Consider the following 21760-nt stretch of genomic DNA (forward strand, 5'->3'; position numbering starts at 1 on the left):
AGGAGCTCCATTCTCTGCTGCCATCTTGCTGGTTGTCTTCATTCACTTTTTAAAATTGAAGTATATCATTCATACATGAACACACATAAGCAATAAGTGTATAGTAAAGATTGTGATCTTGCAAAATAAACATACATAACATCACAAAGGGTCTCATACATCACTCCTCCACCAACTGTTTGCATTGGTGTACCTTCAGGCCCAAATCTCCAACATCTGGTGCCCAATGTGGGGCCCAAAGAAGTATCTTCCAAAACAGTATCGAGAACCATGGAAAGGACTCTGGCAAGGGTCATGAATGTCATCCAAAGAAGTTTGACTCGTGTCTTTTGGTAAGTAAAAGTGAAGTATTTTCAGTTGTATAATTGTAACATTTCTGAGGATCATCAGGGTAATGGGTAATCAAACAGGATGTGTGGAAGAATATTTGCAAGTATTAAAAACTTTGTTGAAAGCTACTGGGGTGCCTGTAAAAACCTGTGACTTATTAGAATTTTTGCTTTAATACAAAAGCATTGTAGTTGGTTTCAGCCTCCAGGGCATAATATTTTAAATTTGAAACAGTGGAGACATGTAATGAAAGCTTTACAAAGAGCATATCAAAAAAGGAATTCATTCTATTATTAGTATGGGCCGTATGACACAAGATAGCAACAGGTTTAGATCCTTTACAGTCTGAAGAAGGAGAGAAAGATGAAATTACTATATTTTCTAAACTCATAAGTAAATTTTAAATAAAAGAAAATAAATTGGGACAAGAACAGGAGCTTGAGGTGAATGGGGAACCATCAGATTTTTTTTCTCATCCTGATACTAACCCTTTCATCAACAAAAGGTGAATGAAGTGTCCTAATGAAATATCTTCTATGTATCCAGTACAGCCCTCTACACCTACTGAATTATCTTCTGTTACTAAGCCTAAGTTAGAAATGTTTTCAGATGTTGCCAATGCTTTGCCTTTGCCTTATGTTAATGAGATTGTTGCTCCTAATCCAACTCCACAAACACCCTTGATGTGATATTTATTTCAGGGATATAGACAGGGGGATCCTGAAACTATGCAATTATTATCTGCTTTCCTGATAACATTACATGTGATACCAGCAGATATAAATAATCTGCAAGGGGGTGTCAAGTTTCATCATGAACCAATACTTTTTAAACTATTGAAAGATTTAAAACAGGCAGAAATGCTAAATAAGGCCCTTGTTAGTGAAATCAGGCTTGTAAGAAAACTTTCTGTTAAAGTGCCAACTAAGATAAGGAAATTATTTTGGTGGCAACTCTGTAGACCCCCTGCTATCTACATAATAATGTAGCTGTGGGATAGTGGGGGTTAATAGAATTACACTGCTGGAAAAAGAGAAATATATGGTAACACTGGTGTTCTGTTTTGTTTCCATACTAATTCTGATTGTGTCTATTTAACCAAAATAATAAAATTAGTACAAAATTTTTTATCAAGGTGTTGAAAGGAATTTTCAGTTTTAAATCAGTAGTTTACTCCTGAACTTCAAGTTTCAGTGTAGTCTTAAAGAGTAATAATCCAAAAAAAAAAAAAAAAGTGTATTAACTGTCTAAAACCGCTAAATAAAAGCTTAACTGCATTTCTTCAGCTCAACTTATCTTAACTGATTGCTGATAACTAATAGAAACATTTCCAAGCACAAGCTTGCATGTTACAGGCAACATGGATTCCAGAAGAAATCTTAAAGACAGCTAAGATCTGAGATGTGAAATGATGGAAAACTTAAAAACAGTTATACCAAAAAAAGTAAGAAAGTAAGAATTATGAGTCAATTGTAAACTGTATGTTTCTGTTGATGTGTTGTAATTGTTTTGTGTTTGTCTGTTCATTCAATGTCAGTGTATATTTTGATACCTCCAGATAGTAATATAAATTAATAAATAAAAATTTTTAAAAGAGCTCTATTTAAATGGCCAAAAATTAAATAAGCACTTATATTAATACATAAATTTAAATGTTAATAAGATCTCTACAATGATAAAAATTGTAAGTCTTGATTAACAAAATTACTATAAGTCTTTTCATAAAAAGTAGTTCTTGCGTAGATTGAAATGAATAGTTCATTTTTCTTCACAGGATAAAATGAAGGAGGTAAAACTTAAATGAATATTAAAGAAGGTTAAAAGTTTGTGGGAATGCTGACTGAAATCTAATACGTTTTTTCAAAAATGTGTGTTTTGTCCTAAAATAGGATGGCTAATTTTCATAAACCCATGGGACTTAAATGCAGATAGCAAGTTGTAGAAGGTATTGTGGTAACTTTAAGTAAGGGAATGTGTTCTGTGAAGGTAAAATTTGTCTTAAAATAATATAATTATAGTCTATATAGTTATAAATAATTATAAGAAGTTTAATGAGGCATTGTTTAAATTAAGGTATTTAAATGGTTAATTCCAAAAAGTCATTATTAAACAAAATCTGAATTAATAATAATAATAATAAAAGGCAATTTTATAACAAGAAAACTTGTTGGCAGCGAGCCTCCCTTGCCAACTTGCTTCTAAAAGACTATTTCTGGTATTGCATGCTACTAAGTATTTAAAGTGAAGAAAAGTTCATTGTTTAAACAAGCTTGTTTAGTGTTGATGGTAATTATATGTTGTAAGAAGTTTGCCTGGTAACTTATCTATGTGGGATATATAGAATGTGTTTTTATTTTTAAGGAAACAAAATAATTTTGTCCTAAGATAAAATGATTGATTATTAAGAAAGAGTAAAATGTGGGACAAAACCTGAATGAATACTGAAAGTGTGGAAGGTTCATGGAAAAGAAATTTTTATGGTTAAAGTTGAGTAAAATTTGATGGGTCTATCTATAAAGTTTTAAAAGCTTTAGTATCAAATAGTATATTGATGCAAACTTAAAAGTTTATTCTTTCTCAAGTCTCTCAAATCATTAGTCTGTTTTAGTAAAAGTTTATGAAGAGTTTTTATCCTGAATTTATACAAAGAAAGTCTATTTTATCAAAATAGCTTCTTGTGCTTTAACCTCATCATTTCCTTGGTATTCCAAGAAGAAAAGGTCTTGTCTCTTTTAAAGGAACATAATGTGCAAACCTGCTTTCTCAAAATCAAATCCTGAAAAGTAGCCTTTTATTTCAAACTAATTACAAGAGACTTGTTCTTTTACCTTGAAAGAAAAAGTAAATAATAGTTGAGTTCATTTAATATGTTATAAGTTGAATGGAAGGTGTTTAAAAGTGTTAAAAAAATTAACAGGTTTTCTTTTAACCCTCTGTTAATTAAACTTGTATGAGTAAAAAGGGTCATATGAATGCTTAAGAGTGTATAAATTTACCAATATTGCAACATAATATTAAACAAAAGTACAATATGGTTAATTATTGTTTTAATTATTATAAAAAATTGTATGTCACAGAAACAACCTCTTATCAACAATTAAAGTAACAACATTGTAGTATGCAGCAGTCCCAAATATTGCTAGTTTGTTGCATAAAATTAATATCCAAGTATGTCACTACCACTTTGTTTTACAATATGCTAAGACTTTCTTTAGTATTTCCTTAGGCAAGTCAAGCCAGCCTGCATTCTCCTACCTATAGAAAAGCCAACAGTAGACTTTTGCAGTGCCTCCCCAAGGCTGTGTGCATAGCCCAACCATCTGCCCTGGCCTTGTGGCAAAGAAACTGGCTGTGTAGAAGAAATTTGTGGCTAAAACCCTACTGATGACATTATGTTAACAAGTAATCCTTTTTTTCAGAATTAAAAGAAACATCAGAAATAATAGTATCTTATCTTAAAAGCCTAAAATAGGCAAACTATTAAAACAGGTTGCAAAGATCCATACTGCTCTATCAAATTCTTAAATGTTGTTTGATTGGGTAAAACAAACTATACCCTCTGTTGTAATTAATAAAGTACAATGTTTTCTCCTGTTAATAGAGTTCGTAATATTGTTAAAATACTAAAAATCTTTCATCCCCCATTCAGCTCAAATATTAAAACCATTGTATGTATTAACTGGGAAAGGTCCTTCATGGAAGTAGGAAAACCTCCAGCAAGCTGCTTTAAATGATAATAAAGGGAGAGAAATTGTAGACATTAACTTAGCCTGTGAATTGGATATGGCAAGCACCAATATTGGCTTTGGGTGGAGTTTGTAGCAAAGGCAAAATTCTGAACAAGTACCCCTTGGATTTTAATCACAATTCTGGAAGGATGCCAAAAGCAAAATATAAAAAAGCAATTGTGTGTAGCATGGGAGGTCCTGCTAAAAGTGAAAGATTTAATCCAATTGTGTCTGGTCACTCTGAAGACTGCCATCCCTATCCAGGGGCTGAATGCAAATACTAAAAGCAAGACAGAAATGATGGACTCTGGTAAATCACCCTCAGATCTATGAAAAAGCATCCTGGATACCTGCTAGTAGTAACAGGTGACTGTCTGTCCTCTAACATCCTGCCCACTCCTCTAACATCCCTTTTAGTACTGTTGATGCAGATACCTTTGTGAAGATCCAGGGCCCTACCACTGAAACCTGAGAAAAGGCAGAGTGGCTCCACCAGAAAGGTGAACATTGTGAGTACCAGAACTTGTGGTGCCTAGCCAGCATTTTCAGCTGCCTGTTACTTGCCAACAGCTCATGGACTTCACCCATGAGTGTCCATTGGGCTCACTTCAATGACTGTGACATTGGTCCCCTCCTACTCTTGGGAGTGATGAGGTATGCTTTCACTGCTGCAGAAACTGCACTGGGATTCTTATAAAAAGACAGTTACTATTTTCTGACTAGAAAATGAATCCTCATAACATTGGACTAAGTTTAAATTCAACACTGAGTTGTGGCTCCAGGTCCAATAAAGATGCTAACAGCGAGACCAACGAAGGCACTGAAATTATGAGTTAAAGTTCCAGGTTCCCCACAACCCAAAATGTGAGAGTAACAATAATTTGTCACTGCCTATGTCTCAAACTATACAAAATGGGGAAAACTGAGGTCATTTTTGATTGAGTACTGGCCTATACAGCCTTGACTAGATGGAATGCTGTCTGGTCAGCATGAAAACTGTTTGCATGTGGAGACATTTGAACTTTGATATGGCCTGCTCCCTAGCCTTGCCAGTGCTTCAGCTTTAATAACAAATAGCCTTGAAAATTAACATAGCTAACTACTGCTTTGTAATTTCTAATAAATACAATGTGGAGATATGGCCAGAGGTTAAAATACTTCACTGAGATCTGTGGCAATTGCTGCCATGCCTCACATTAACTTTACAAATCCTGAAACTGTGAACTTGCAGCTTGTGTCTGCCTGTGGACTTTGGGACTGTGTGCCCTCTTCTTATGCTATTGTGGCAGGAACTGTTAACATTACAAAGGAAAATGGACACCGGCCCCTTGGGCTAATGACATTCATAGTCATAACCCGCAAAAGAACTTGGGGAAGATATTTCTTGGAGTTGCCCCTACATATGAATGGCTGGGAAATAAAAATAATATAGAACAGTACTTGACCCTCAATCAAACATATCATCTTAAAGCCTGTGTTAGAGATCCATTTGTTTCCATAACTGGTAAGATAACTACTAAGCATGAGTCATTGTTTTATGAAAATGGTACTTTGTATACTTTCTATCAGAAAATGTGTTGCAGGATGTAGAAACAATAATGATGGCAAGAAGAATAAGAGGCATTTGGATACCTGTAAGAATGACAAGGATTTGGCAGTTGTCCCCTGAAAGTCAGTTATTGCTACATATGGCACAAGAATTCTTGAAAAGAACTAGATGCTTTATTGGATTGCTTATCAAAAGCATTTTGGGATTGATTGGAATTATTACTGCAGCTGCTACTGCAGCCATAGCCTTAATGAAACCATGCAAACACAGCAATATGTACATGATTGGCATAAGAATGCTAGTGATTTGTGACATAGCCAAGAACACATTGATGAACAGTTGAATAATTGGGTTAATGATTTAGAATTGGCTGTTTTACATATTGGAGATCAATTGTATAATTTAAACTTGTTAAGAGGATTGAAATGTGATTGGAATGAAAGCAACTTTTGTATTACTCCTCTTGCCTATAATTCATCAGATATAGTATGGAAAAAATTAAGAATCATTTATTAGGCCATAAAAGTAATATATCTGGAAATAATTGAATTACAAAGAAAAATATTAGAAATGTCTCATAATCAGTTTCATGATATTTTTTTCAGACATGATTTCACATCTTACAAAGTTTAACCCAGGTAATTAGTCCTGTCAGGGCTAGTCGTATTTGTCCTGTTGCTCATGATTTTTGCCTGTGCCAGACAGTGCTTTAGAAGAAAATTGCAAAGTGTAACTGCCATGGGACATGCTAATAATTTGGTGCTAATGAAATCACTTCAATAACTTCCCCTAATCAAAGAGCTTGGCTGGGAGTCAATGATGCGTAAGAGTCTTGAGAGGAGGGCAACCTAAAACAAGCGCAGTCACATAGACTAAAGTAAAAAGGGGGGAAAATGTTGGAAACTAAGGCATAGTGGTCTTGCAAGGAGAGACGTGCTGTTTCCATGGCTTGCAACCTAAGGAATGTGGCAATTAAGAGTTTCAAGCAAACAGGACAAAGCTGTTACAGGCTGAAAGAAAAGATGAGCACATACACTTCATTGTTAAATAGAACACTTAGATTTTGTACCTTGAGATAAGATTTTTTGAGTTCCTTAGATCACAAGTAGTTAACTGCATATTGCTGCTGGTTCTCATGTAGACTGGGATATATAGAGAGCCCCTTGTAAACAATAAAGCTATCTGTGGAGTCTCTACTCACAGACCCCCTGATCCCAACTCTCTCTCTCTTTCTTTCTCTTTTTCATTCCCAATACACTTCGGGCCCAAATCTCCAACAGAACCGACTTTTGGTTTTGTTAATTTTCTCTATTGTTTTTTTGTTCTCGATTTCATTTATTTCTGCTCTGATCTTTTTTATTTCATTCCTTTTACTTGTTTTAGGATTAGTTTGCTCTTCTTTTTCTAGTTCCTCCAGCTGTGTAGTTTGGTCATGGATTTTCAGCTCTTTCTTCTTTTTTAATGTAAGCACTGAGAGCTATAAATTTTCCTCTCAACACTGCCTTCACAGCATCCCATAGGTTCTGATATGTTATATTCTCATTGTCATTCATCTTGTGATATATATTGATTTCTCTCAAAATTTCTTCTTTGACCCACTGACTATGTAAGAGTGCGCTGTTTAATCTCCATATATGTGTGAATTTTCCCTTTCTTTTTGCTGCTTGTTGATTTCCAACTTTACTCCATTATGATCAGAGAAAGTGCTTTGTATAATTTCAATTTTGTTGAATTTATTGAGATCTGCTTTGTGTCCCAACATATCCTGGAGAAAGATCCATTAGCACTTGAAAAGAATGTATGTCCTGCTGTTTTGGGGTGCAGTGTTCTGTGTATGTCTTTTTGGTTTAGTCCATTTATCATATTAGTCAAGCTCTCTGTTTCTTTATTGATCTTCTGCCCAGATGTTCTATCCAATGCTGAGAGTGGTGTATTGAAGTCTCCAACTATTATTGTAGAGATGTCTATTTCTCCCTTCAGTTTTGCCAGTGTTTGCCTCATGTATCTTGGGGCATCCTGGTTAGGTGCATATATTTATGATTGTTATTTCTTTTGGTGAATCATCCCTTTTATTAATATGTAATGTCCTTCCTTGTCTCTAATAACAGTTTTGCTTTTAAAGTCTGTGTTATCTGATATAAATATAGCCACCCAAGCTTTTTTTTGGTTACTGCATGCATGAATGTCTTTTTCCAACCTTTCACTTTCAATTTACTGGTATCCTTGGGTCTAAGGTGAGTCTCTTGCAGACAATATATAATATATAATGGCTTATAATTCCTTATGCATCATGCCAGTCTGTGTCTTTTGATTGGAGAGTTTACTCCATTAACATTCAATGTAATTACTATAAAGGCAGTTCTTATTCCATCCATTTTAATCTTTTCATTTTGTCTGTCATTTTATATTTGACACTTTTAGTTACTGTTACTGATACAGTTGTCATAACTAGAGTCTCTTCCAGGCCTCTCTCCTGTTTTTTCTTTTCAGGTTGTAACACCCCCTTTGGTATTTCTTGCAAAGCTGGTCTTTTTGTTATAAACTCTCTCAGTTTCTGTTTATCTGTAAATATTCTAATCTCACCCTCATTTTTAAAAGATAATCTTGCTGGATATAAAATCCTTGGCTGGCAGTTTTTCTCCTGTAGTATCTTAAATACATCATGCCACTGCCTTCTTGCCTCCATGGTTTCTGGTGAGAAATTGGCACTTAATCTTATTGGGCATTCCGCATATGTTATGTGTTGCTTTTCTCTTGCTGTTCTCTGAATTCTCCCCTTGTCTCTGACATTTGACTTTCTGTTTAGTTTTTGTCTCAGGGTTGGTCTATTTGGATTTATTCGGATGGGAGTACATTGTGCTTCTTGGACATGGATATCAATGTCCTTCACTAGGGTTGGGAAATTTTCCACCATTATTTCTTCAAATACTTTTCTGTCCTTTTCCCCTTGTCTTCTCCTTCTGGGACAGCCATGACATGTATGTTTGCATGTCTCTTGCTGTCATTTAATACCCTGAGACCCTGTTCAATTTTTTCCATTCTACTCTTCATCTGTTCATTTGTTCACGTTCAGAGGCCATGCCTTTGAGCTCACTGATCCTTTCTTCTGCTTCCTCATATCTGCTGTTATATGCCTCCAGTGTATTTTTAATTTCATTTATTGCACCTTTCATTCCCATAAGATCTGATATTTTTCTGTGTATGCTTTCAAATTCTTCTTTGTGCTCATCCAATGTCTTCTTAATAGCCTTAATCTCTTTAGCCATCTCATTGAATTTATTAAGGAGATTTGTTTGAACATCTAAAATTGGTTATCTCAACTCTTTTATGTCACCTGCAGGCTTATCTTGTTCCTCTAATTGGGCCATCTCTTCCTGTTTCTTGGTATATAATTTTTTGTTGGTGTTTCTGCATCTGGCTTGCTAGATGTATTTATTCCGTGTGCAGTTTCTCCCTTTAGTTTAAGGATTTCTTATCTTTTCTCCCCTGCTGGTTGTGTAGTAGGAGTCAAGGACATAGTTGGTGCTGTAAGCTATGGAGGCTAAAGCTTCCAACATTGCCCCAGGAATTGATGAAGTTTCTCCCACCTTTCTCCTCATTGTCCAGAGAGGCTGTGGAGATACCAAAACCCTACTATCCTATTGGGGGTGGAGGTGGGTTCATAGGCATCCAATAGTCCAGTCCATGCAGGATATAGGTCTGCTGTTGTCCAAAAAGATTGTGGAAAGATCAGCTCCCTTATTTCCTATTGGGAGGTGAGGGTACATACACAAGGACCCACCAGATCAGGCTGTATAGGCCAAAAGCACCTGCAGTTACCCAAAGAGGCTGGGCAAACACAGTCCATCTCTTGTCAATTCCTCTGTGCGGATGTCTTCTCCTTCCACACGCTCAAGGATGTTATAGGATACTCCTCTGGTCTCCTGGGTCCTCCAAAAGGTGCTTTAGGTAGCTCTGGACCCAGTATATAATAATTCCCTGTTTCAGGAGCTCCAGGAGCTCCTTACTCTGATGCCATCTTGGCTCCGCCCCCTCATTCACTTTTAATTGTTCAGACCTCAGACACAAAGCCTCAAATCACTACAAACGAGTTTGAGGAATGAAGTCTTCCTATGTAACAAGGAATAAGTAGCAGCATGTTGAATACATACATCATCATTTCCAAATACAATTTCAGTACTTGACACATAGTAGATGTTGCTTATGTGCTAAGTGCTGTCAAAATGCAAGTCCCACCTTAACACAGATATATCAGAAGGTTCTCTCCTTCCAAATTTCTTTCCACAATGTTACTGTGCAAATATTAAGCAGCAACTACTATATGTATACACTGTATATTGTCCTAAGTGAAACAAAATTTCTGACTTATTTCCTCAAAAAAATAATTTTCCAGGCTCACCCTGATCATGATGGTGATAAAATTTACAGGCTCCATCTCTCCATAGAAGCTTTGAATAACCAGAAAGAATTGGCAGAAATATCTTTCTCAGAGTTCCAGAAAACAGTTGAAAGACTGCAGTGACAAATGAGTGCAAATCAAGAAAAGGCAACTTGAAAATGATAGGATCTCCTGGTACCCTTGCTGACCCTCACCCATTTCCTCTCCATCTCAGCACAGAACTGGCCCATACTCCCCAGTGCAGGCCCTTGGTTCCAGTTTTGAACAGAGCAAAGTAACCCTCATGCACATAGTGGAAGTATGTGTGTCTGTGCCAATCTGTCTGGTCAAAGACTGGAGGGCTGAATCAGGGTACTCACTGCAGACCTGCCATCCCAGAACTTGCCCTGAATGTAGAAGTAGCTTATATCCCAGAACACTAGGGTAGATTAGCCAAATCGAAGTTGCTTGGGGCAAAGTTTTTCGGCTGCGATACGTACAGTGCAGCATGTGGTAAAGTGAGAAAATACTATTTCCTAAGGAAGAGAGGACATTTGGATTCATGTAATCAGGAGAATTCCTAGGGCCATGCACACATGCTTAGAGCAAGACATGTGTACAGAAAGGATTGGGGAGGACCCTATGCTTCTGCCTCCAGCTTTCCCTAAACTCATTTTATGCTAAACTCTGAAGGACAGAATTTCCAAAGGGCAATTTGCAAAGTCTGGGAAAAGTGTTGGTTTTTTGTTTCTTTTCTTGTTTCTATTTATTGTTGTTTTTATTAGCTTCTGGAATTCAAGGAAATCTCTGTTATAATACTAGCTGGACACAAGCTTAAGGTCTAGATGCCTCATAGTCTAAATTCCAGTGATAACAAAATAAAATATCAAAATGCCCAGGTTTCAACAAAAGGTTAAAAACCAAATAAAGAAAGAGGAAGCAATGGACCATGCAAAGGAGAAGACAAAAACATTAGAAATCATCAGTGAGGAAGAACTGACCTGGGACATGCCAGACAAAGACTTTAAAAACATGGTTCTAAAATTGCTCCAAGAACTAAAGAAAAACGTGTAAAAAACTAAAGGATATTAGAAAAATAGAAGAAAAACTGACTATCAATAAAGAGATGGAAAATATGCAAAGGAACCCAACAGAGCTGCAAACTACAGTAATAGAAATTAAAAATTCCCTAAAGAATTTCAACAGCAGTTTGGGGCTGGCAGAAGAATCAGTGAACTTGAAATAAGATAAATGAAATCATTTGGTTTAAGGAACAGAAAGACACAAGAAGGAAGAAAATTAACGGAGCCTGGGGAACCTGCAGGACACCATCAAGCAGATCGATATACTCATTGTGGGAGACCTGGAAGGAGAAGAAACACTCAAAGAAATAATGACTGAGTACTTGCTAAATTTAGTGAAAGACATGAATATATACATTAATGATGTTCAATGATATCCAAACAGGATAAACCCAAATACACCCACATTGGAAAGCATTGTTATGAAATGGTTTAATGTTACAGATAAAGAGAGAATTCTGAAAGCCACAAGGAAGGATCAATAAGATTAAGTGCTGATATCTCATTGGAAACCATGGTGGCAATAAGGCAGTGAGAAGACATATTTAAATGTCAGCCAAGAATTCCTATAGCCAGCAAAATTGTCTTTCAAAAATGAGGGAGAGATTAAGACATTGCCAGATAAACAAAAGCTGAAGGAATTTGTCACCTAGACTGGTCTAACAAGACATTTTCAAGGGAATTCTGCAGGTTTAAAAAAAGGGACATTAAATAATAAATTCAAGCTGCATAAAGAAATAAAGATTTCCAGTAAATATAATGACATGGCTAAATGTAAATTCCATTATAACTGTACTTTTGGTTTGTAGCTCCGCTTTTACTTCCTACTGGGTCTAAAAGGCAAATACATAAAAAGTAATGGTTAATCAAAAATTTTAGACTCATCATATAAAAAGATGCAATTTTTTTTACAAGAACTACATTAATGCTGGGGTGATGGAAGAGTACAGGAAGATAGTTTGTATATACTATTGAAGTTAAGTTGGTGTTAAACCAAACAATATCGTTAGAGATTAGGATATTAATTTTAAGGCCCATGGTAACCACAAAGAAAATATCAGAGAATATGAAAGCTCATAGGGAAAGAAAGTATAGTACAAGTTACCAGGGGTAGGGGGCAGGAGGAATGGGGAATTATTGTATACTGGGTATAGGGTTTCCATTTGGGATAATGGGAAATTTCCAATAATGGATGATGGCAAAAGTACCACTAAATTGAGAATACGATTAATCACACTAAATGGTTTGCTTGGGAGCTGTTGAGAGTGAAATTTTATGTTGCATCTCTGTTTCCTCACACAAAAAAAGAGCAACAAAAGACAATGATATTTAAATATAATATGTGATCCTGGGTGGTATCTAATGGAGGCAGTAAAGTCTCAAAAGGGCACTATTGGGACATAAAAAAATTGGAATACAGAGTGTAAGCTTTATATCAAAGTTAAATATCTTGAACTTGATAGGTTCATTTAAGTTGGTTACACAAATAAATATCATTGTTATTAGGAAATGTGCATGAAAATATTAAATATTTAAATAGCATGATATATACAACCTACTCATAAAATATTCAAAAATAGAAAAATAGACAACTGGATCAGAGAGACAGTGTAGTAGAAAGACGGGGGATAGCAAGATAGATAGATAGATAGATAGATAGATAGATAGATAGATAGATAGATAGGATAGAAAAATAGAATGGAAAATGTACAAAATGTTAAATTGGTGGATCTGAGTATAAAGGGTGTGGTGGGGATATGATGGTTCCTTGAATGGGGTTTGCAGTATTTTTGCAATTGTTCTGCATGTTTGAAATTATTTCAAATTAAAGAGTTTAAATAAAAATAATAAGGAAACGGACTTTGGCCCAGTGGTTAGGGCGTCCCTCTACCATATGGGAGGTCCGCGGTTCAAACCCCGGGCCTCCTTGACCCATGTGGAGCTGGCCATGCGCAGTGCTGATGCGCGCAAGGAGTGCCGTGCCACACACGGGTGTCCCCCGCGTGGGGGAGCCCCACGCGCAAGGAGTGCGCCCATGAGGAAAGCCGCCCAGCGTGAAAAGAAAGAGCAGCCTGCCCAGGAATGGCGCCGCCCACACTTCACGTGCCGCTGAAACGACAACAGAAGCGGACAAAGAAACAAGACTGCAGCAAATAGACACCAAGAACAGACAACCAGGGGAGGGGGGAAGTTAAATAAATAAATAAATCTTAAAAATAATAATAATAATAATAATTCGACAACTTCAGAGTTACTAAAAAGTTTGCATATATGTATGAGACTAGAATTAATTCTTGCAACATTGGTTTTATAGAGAAGATATGTTTTAACTGAGCTCTGGGACAATGAGAAATACTAATTTTCTTCTTAACACTTTCTATACGGAGATCATACATTACGTTTAGAATCACACACAAAAACTAGTTTTAAAAGGATGCTGTTAAATAGCCCCTTCTTATAAAGTTGACAAATTACATTAAACACAGCATATACCTTTCCAAAAGAATGGAAGACAGAGAATTATTATTTAGCAGGCGGCTCTCAGAATGATGCTGGAAAAAAAAGTCTACTGAGGTTTCCAGATAATGAAAGCAAGCATCTACCTCTGCAATGTAGGAATATGCACGGTATTACAATCTTTAAGAAGATGGTACATCAATCACTTTATTATGCTTTCAAATTTGAACATTAGCTTTATGCTTATTGCAAGTAAAAATGTTATTAATCCTGCTTTTTTATAATTAAATTATATACTTGTCAAAGAACTTTCATACTTTGGTTTTAGATACTACATAAATATATTAATAGCTAGCTTGTACAGGAAAGAAAGATTTTGCAGCATTTTGGAGAGGTGCATTCATTCACAATTCATAAATCAGCTCACAAGGGTAGAAGTTATGTATAACGAGATGCTGTCAGCTCTATTTTTGCCTCAGGCAGTGAACTCGGATAAAATGCAATACTGAGAAATTGTTTAAAGGCACCAAACTCTTTCATATTGTAGAGATATGTGGGAAGATACAGGCTGTTTCTCATAATAAGCTGTGGCCATACAGAAGAAAACGCAGCCCCAAACATCAGAGAACTAGACATTATACTTATATTCAAAACTGTGCTACTGTCATTGAGCATTTCTCTGGTATAAATAAAGTCCAAATAATATATTAAGTTAGCACAGTGTGTATTTTATTGACCTGTTAATATTAACCTGAAGATTGTTACACAACTCTCTGTATTTCCATCACCCAAAGCTAATCTAATGGACCAACAATAATAAAATATGTTTACAGATAAAGAATGAGATAACTTACATTCCTCAAAAAAAATTTAAAAAGTAATTTAAAAAATAATTTTGATGGTGTTCTTTTGCCAATTTTTCCCTTCTAAATCATAATCTAAAATCGCAAAGAATACCACAAATAATGTGCAGAATAATTTCTCTCTTCTGTAAAAAATATAATGAGTTTATTGGTATACATTTTTAAAAAACACTTCAAGGGCTAAGAACAGATACACAATATACATATTTTCCCATAATTATATTCATTGGTTATTCAATAGATTATTCAGTTTGTAACTTTTTAAAGAACTTGAGACATGACTTATCAATGAATATTTCCTGGTTTGAGAACATTCTTCCATTGGAGCAATAGTATAATCCAGAAATCACAGAGGACTCTTCCCTTCTTAGCTCACTGTGTTTGGACTGTTTTACAGCAATTCTTTAGCTGTCAATCTCTTTAACATCTCAAAATTCCTATCAATGAATAAAAAATAATAATGCTAATATTTGAGCATTTATATGCAAATCAATAGTGTTTTTCATATATTATAGCATTTAACCTTCATAATCAACCTACAAAGTAGGTATCGTTATTATTCCCACTTCACAGATGAGAAAAATGACAGGATCCGTTTAACATGGGTGACCTGAAACTCTCACTAAATGTGTTAGCAGTTTAGAGTATAACCTCTACTTTGCAACTTGTATGCTTTCAGTTACAACTCTTTGACACACATTTTGCTCTTTCAGCTGTGCAAAAGTGGGGCCAATGTATATTCCCTGCATTGGTTCCCTGCATTGCTCTAGTCATTCGTCATTTTCAGTCACTGATGATGAATCACTTTCAACAACTAATTCATCAGTCTACCAAGTAAATGCAAAGGGTGCCTCCCCTTGCCAATCTAAGGTCGCCATCTAGTGGTAGATACGTAATAATAGCAGGCCGTAAAGTGATTAATTACCTGTCATACCTAAGAAATGATTTAATACACAAGTCCTTCTACTAAGGACCGTTCAACTTAAAAACTTAGATACAAATAATAGCAATTATACTGTTAACAATAGATGACAATGATCAGTTTTGTGTGAAATGTTATTTTGAACCAATAAATTGACCCTTTTGCAAAGAGATTTTAAATGCTTTAAGCTTGAGTAAAATCAGTGTAACATTTTCATAATATTTATAGTTAAATATTTTGCACATATATTTTAGTTATAAATATGTAAGAAAATGTCATTGTTGAGCATAATTAGATAAATAATAATTATTAAGGAAAAGTAAAAAGTGGCTAACATTTATTGAGAATGAACATCAACTAGAGAAGTAACTAGGCTTTCATAGACATATGAGAGCCTGGCTATATCGGCCCTGTTCCTATTTTTATTTGACGTATTAGGTACATTTTTTCCTGTTTTTATGTTCCTTACTTTTTCCTATATCACGCAGTTTCCATTCCTATTTTATCTAATCTAATTCCATGACAACCAGATTCTGCATTCACCTGTCAGATCTTCTTAGTTCCCAACAGTCTCAAAACCTAGTCTCCTGGTCAGTTATGACCCTTAGGACTTAATGATATATGTAAACATATGTGTCTTAATAAATATTTGTCTATTCAACACTTTAAAGTAACTTTCAGTATCTATTGATGTAATTTATCATATAATTTTCTCATGGTTGGATCACTTATGTATTCCATGTTATACAACAACAAGTCAAACTCAGTCACAGTATTTTGTTCTATTTTTACACAGAATTGAATTCCATTTTCTACATTCTCTTAAAAGTTTGGCATCTATAATTGCAAAAGGGGTCTCTAATTATTGCAGGACTGCTACATTTGTCAGGTTTGGGATCATGTCCTTTTTATTTCCCCTGTCCTGTGGAAATTTATCTAGCCTGAAAATTAACCCTTTTGCTCTCTTTTCTTTAAATTTATATATATACATATATTTTTTTTAAACACAATCATAAAACTACTCAAGATGGATGCATGATATACTTTAAAAACTCCCAGTTTCTTTTAGTGATTTTAATCTATTCTGGGTTTCTATTCTCTTGAGTCAATATAAATAATGTGCATTTTCACAGAAGAATCATATTTCATCAAAAACTCCAAATTTACATACATGTTAGTCTCTGTTAAGATTTATATTTGTTTCCTTCCTTTATTTCTCTATCAGTTTTTAAAAATAGAAATTTATTGTATTATAGCTAATTGTTTTCATTATTTTTTTCACAGAAAAACTTTTCCATTTATATATCTATTTTACATTTTTCTAATTTATTAATTTCTGCTATTCATTAATTAATTTGTTTTGTTTTTCTACATTTTGTTGTTCATTTTTACTTTTTAATTTGAATTCATAATTCACTTGTTTCCATTATTTTCTTTAATAATAAAGCATTTAAAGCTATAACTTTTATTTTTAATACAGCTTTGGTTATATCCTATAAGTCTGATAAATAGTGTGGTTTCTGATAGTTTACCAACTAGGTTGCAATAAATAGTTTATAATTTCTCTTTGACCTGTACTCATTTATTTACTTTAGAATAATACATAGTTTGTTATATTCAGTTATTAATTACTTCTCATTTTCTTTTATTATTAAACTTGGTCACAAAATTTGATTTGTACAATTTCTACTCTGTGAAATTTATTTATGCTATATATTTGCTGTATTAGTTATGCATTTCAAAAAATTAAGCCATGAATGATTTCAAATGATCTATTAACATATTCTCTCTTTATGAAATACAGCATTCAATATATACTATTCAATACACTTACTAATTGTATTATTAATTTCTCTAACTGTAGTATAATTTTATCTACTTGACACATCAAGAGCTGAGAGGTATTTTGAAATCTGTGACTATAAAGAAAGTGGTTTTGTCACTATTTTCTTCTATTTATAAGATCTTTTTAAATATTTCACCATGATACTACCTGAGTCCTCAATTGATAGTTATTGTCTCAATTTATTAATTACCTATCAATCCTCCTTTTCCTGATAGTAATATTGCTATCCTTCTTATATTTGCCATTTATGTATTCTATTGTCTGGTACAGCAAAGGGAAGAAGATAATGAAGACTTATTTGGGTTAGTCAAGGCTTACTAGTCATATGAGATAGGAATGATCCCCCCAAAAATTCTGGGTTATGCCATCATGGCAGAAGAGACAGTGGTTCTGCCAGCTACCAGAGTAATCAGGAATACATTCAACTGGAAGTTATAGAAAACACTCAATTCAAGAGCAACTGAAATTAAAAATAAAATAAAGGAAACTTAACGAGTTTAGTTTTCTAATCTGATGAGCAATAAGGAGGTAGGCAGGTGTAAGCAAAGGCTGTGTCTACACTGGGTGACACAGGGTAGAAGAGGAGAATCAACCTGATCCCATGGTTGGGCTCTGAGGAAAACTATGAATACATTCATTAAATGAAGATCCAACTACAGAATAAAGTGCCATATTTAAATCAAATTTGTTTTATGTTTGATTTTTTTATGTATAGATGGAGGATATATAGACATAGCTAAAATATTACCTTCAATAATGAACAGGTTTTTTTCTGACCAAAATTACATGTCAAAATAAAAATCAAATTTAAATTTCAGAAACAATGAATATCATCAATTTTCAAACTTTTAATATTTTCAGAATCAACATTTCATATATATATATGTCCACACATATATATGCATACACATACATGTTCAGTCTTGATTTGCATATATTAATCATTATAAAACCTTTGAGGACTGAACCATAAACATACACTTACTAATTGTACTAATTCTCTTTACTTCAAAGAAGCCAAAAAAGAGCTTTTTTCTTGTTGTTTATAATAAATATTTATTCTTTTCATTAATTCCACAAAAAGGACATTTGATATTCAATATTTCTCACTTCAATTCATTTATGGTTAAATGTAATTTCTCGCATTATTTTATCCCATGTTCTGAAGAAAGCAAACAGTGCAGCAGCATTTTACAACAATTCTGCCACAAGAAAGAACTAAATGTAAATTCCTATTATAAGTGAATAATGATGTATCTCACCTCATTTTAATTTCAATAATTGGGTGGGAAAACAGGAAGATCTACTGAAAGGACTGTGGGGTGGTCAAGCACTAATGAGAAAATCTCTGAGTCGCTGGGTGTCATGGCAACAAGGCATTATCAAAATGTGATTAGTATGCCCAGCAGCTACATAAGTGATAGGATGCACTTATAATTGCATTGTCTCTGCTTGCAAGATGGGTTTTATGTTCCTAAGTGGTAAGAGGGTGGCACTGTTATAAATAGGACTCTAGACTTAGAACATGCTAGAAGTTTCCAGTTAAATTATTTTTTAATCATTAAACAAAAATTAATTAAGCACCTACTATATGTCCAGTCCCATGCAAGTATTAGAAATACCAGCCTCATGATGTTTAGAGAGTGGTGGAAAAAAAAGATAAGGAAATGAATGTTGACAACAGAATATGGTAAGTGGTATAATAGGCCTACCATGTGCATTCTTTCTTATCTTTATTTTATAGATCAGGGCACTGGGGGCCAGGAAAGTTAAATATCCTTCCCAAAGTCAAACGGCTAGTAAGTGACAGTCTGGATATTAAAATCCAGGTCCGTATGATGCAAGAGTCCACAGGCTTTATTGTATTACTAAGTCCTTCTGATTTCTGGGATTATGGCCAGCTGAGCACAGACAGGGCAGACACTAACCCAACCTGGGGTTCAGGAAAGGTTCTTAGAGGAGTTGATTCCTGAGCTAAATCATGGTGGAAGTAGTAACATAGCTCTAACTTCTACCCTCTCAGAGGAGTAATTATCATAATATACCCCCCAGGGAAGCCTTATTGATTCCGGAACTGAGTATTCTTAAATCTGGAAAGATTAGTTCACCATCTCTGGCTGCTAAACTGGAGCAGGACAGGAAATCCTACCTACATATTTGACAAAAAAATTCAGAAATACTTATTTAAGACATATCCTATGTTTATTTTGCTTGTTTTCCTAACTAACTTCCTAAAATTCAGAACCAAAAGGTATGTGTTCTGCATGCTACGGGTAGAGAGGGAAGAATGCAGATTTTTGGAATGATGGGTCTCCAAAAGTGAGCAGGCCAGAGTATGTTAGAAAGAGTGAGATCCAAAGGTGTTTATGGTTGTTAAGTATAATGATGTACAGGAGAAGACAGCAGAAATGGGTTGACAACATGGAACTGTGTGCAGAAGCAGGGCATCTGCTTGTTTACCAACTTTTTTCTTCTGTGCCCTTGGTCTTTAGAGTACAAAAATTCAGTGAATTCTGAAAACTGCAGGTCACAATGCCTTCAGTACTGCTTTGTTCCTTTTAATATTTTGAGTGTCATTAAATTTTTAAAGAAACTGATCACTGCCTTCTGATCCTTTTTGTTAGATAATTTAATTCCAAAAGGAAAAACTGCAAGATTAACAGAGGCAAAGTAAGCGCTAGCATGCATTATTGACTAGAAATCCATGTGCCTTGTCAGGGTCGGTGAGCACGCGGAGCATTAATAACTCTTGTCCCAGGAAGCTTATTACACTTGTTAAATGCATCAGCATGTGGACTAAGTTTTACATGTACCAAATATCAAAAGCAATCAATCTAAAGTTAATATAATGAAAGCCAAAGGAGCATTTATCTACATGTTTAGAAATCCAGTGGAGGGTGGTGGGGGGAGAGAAAAATTGTCATCAAAGCCAGCCAAGAGGAAGAAACAGAGTAAATAAATGCATTCCCTGGAGGGATTAGGCTGGTTCAGGGAGTGGTGTGCACTGACCTGGGATGGAAGCAGCAGTCTGAAAGCCAGTCCGTGTGGCCCACTCCGGTGAGAAGCACGTTGCCTTTTGGGAGGCCCACCACCTTCCAGAGGCGGTCCTCGCCACAGGACACTAGGATTTCTTTGCACGGGTGCACGGCGATGCTGCACAGGGAGAGAGAAGAAAAGAGAGTTATGAGGCAATAACAGTGAATGGTTTCTCAATGCGAATAAATGAAATGGCAGTAATATCCCATTTCAATAAGGCAAGATGATTCATAGATTACAGACCCAGAAGTCGGGAGAACCAGGTTGTATGTCCTGGCTATAGCTTTAACTTTAATAGCTTTCCCATCTCCATCAATCTAATTAATTTCACTGGATCTCAGATTCCTCACTTGGAAAATTAAGTAAAGGTTAGCTTAGGTGATTGCTCACATCTAATTCTGGTTTGGAAATAATATTTTAGGAAAAAACGTTATGACAATGATATTTTTTTGTGTTAGGTAATTGGACAAGTAGCCATGAACGAGGCTATGTTCATTGTGGCTATTTAAATATTGGATCTAACTTATCCTAAAATCAAGATTATACAAGGTTAAGGTCTGATATTTTATCGATGACATATATATTAATTATATATAGTTTCATCTATGCCATACAATGCAATGGGAACAAATATATCCATTATTAAGCATATATTAAAATACCAGTTTACATATTAGCAACAAATTGTTCAATTTTCAACTTGGCCATCTCAACTTAAAGACATAATACATCTACTTGCCTATTTAAGTAAAACAGATAATGACTTAAAAGTATAAATTGCACATTCATTTCTCACACAGTCCATTCCTCTGTGAATACCCTTGTACCTTTCTTCTGCAGAATGGACTTTAGGATCAGATTTCCCAAACTCCAGGGTTTACCTGTGAGCAAAACTCTTCTCATATTAGTGCCTTCCTTTAATAACATCAAATCCCAATATTACAAACTGAATAATTACTTCCTTGCATTCAAGCTATACATCTATAAGGTTCTGGAAATCAGTTGGGGTCAGTGTTGGAAGCATTATGCTCACAGACAAGTAGTCACTATGAGCAGGGTCTTCTTTCTACTGAACCACTGTTTCATATTTTCTCCAGCATTTCAATATAAACACAGTGGAAGGGGAATTATTCATTTTGTGCTTCATCATAATGTTGGTTTGTGACTTTCATAAGGCTAGTTTAGGAAAAGAATTTATTACAGCTTAAATTGGGTAGAGGATACACTTATAGAACTTAATTAGAAGAAAAATACGATGAGAGGTAAAAAATGTCAGATTGAAATGAATTCGATATTCAGATACACACAAGAAGGCAAACCAAATCCTTGAAGCTACTGAGTATGATGTATGTTGGCTCACAGCTTTCCTGGCAGACACATGCACACTTGACTAAATGATAAATTACCCTCTTTAAGTGAAGATAACTAAACTCATTGAAGTCTTTACGAACCTTGAAAGATAACTTTCTGAAATGACTTTTGTGAGGGGAGCCATTTGTAGAAGTTAAGGAAAAAATACAAACACAAATCCAGTGGTAGTTAATCAATCTTGGATGTGTTTTTCTAGAC

The 21760-nt window shown here is 34.9% G+C and overlaps 1 protein-coding gene across 2 annotated transcripts in view; it reads right to left on the reverse strand.

Moving 5' to 3' along the window:
• SPAG16 (sperm associated antigen 16) overlaps positions 1-21760 on the reverse strand; it is a 1223101-nt gene that overhangs the window by 579769 nt on the left and 621572 nt on the right. For both annotated transcript variants that reach the window (XM_071216139.1, XM_004483160.3), the window contains one exon: positions 20165-20308. In XM_071216139.1, coding sequence (XP_071072240.1) covers positions 20165-20308 — 144 coding nt within the window. The remainder of the gene's footprint in view (positions 1-20164; positions 20309-21760) is intronic.

The sequence above is a fragment of the Dasypus novemcinctus genome, chromosome 7, assembly GCF_030445035.2.
Source record: "Dasypus novemcinctus isolate mDasNov1 chromosome 7, mDasNov1.1.hap2, whole genome shotgun sequence".
NCBI classification, from domain to species: domain Eukaryota; kingdom Metazoa; phylum Chordata; class Mammalia; order Cingulata; family Dasypodidae; genus Dasypus; species Dasypus novemcinctus.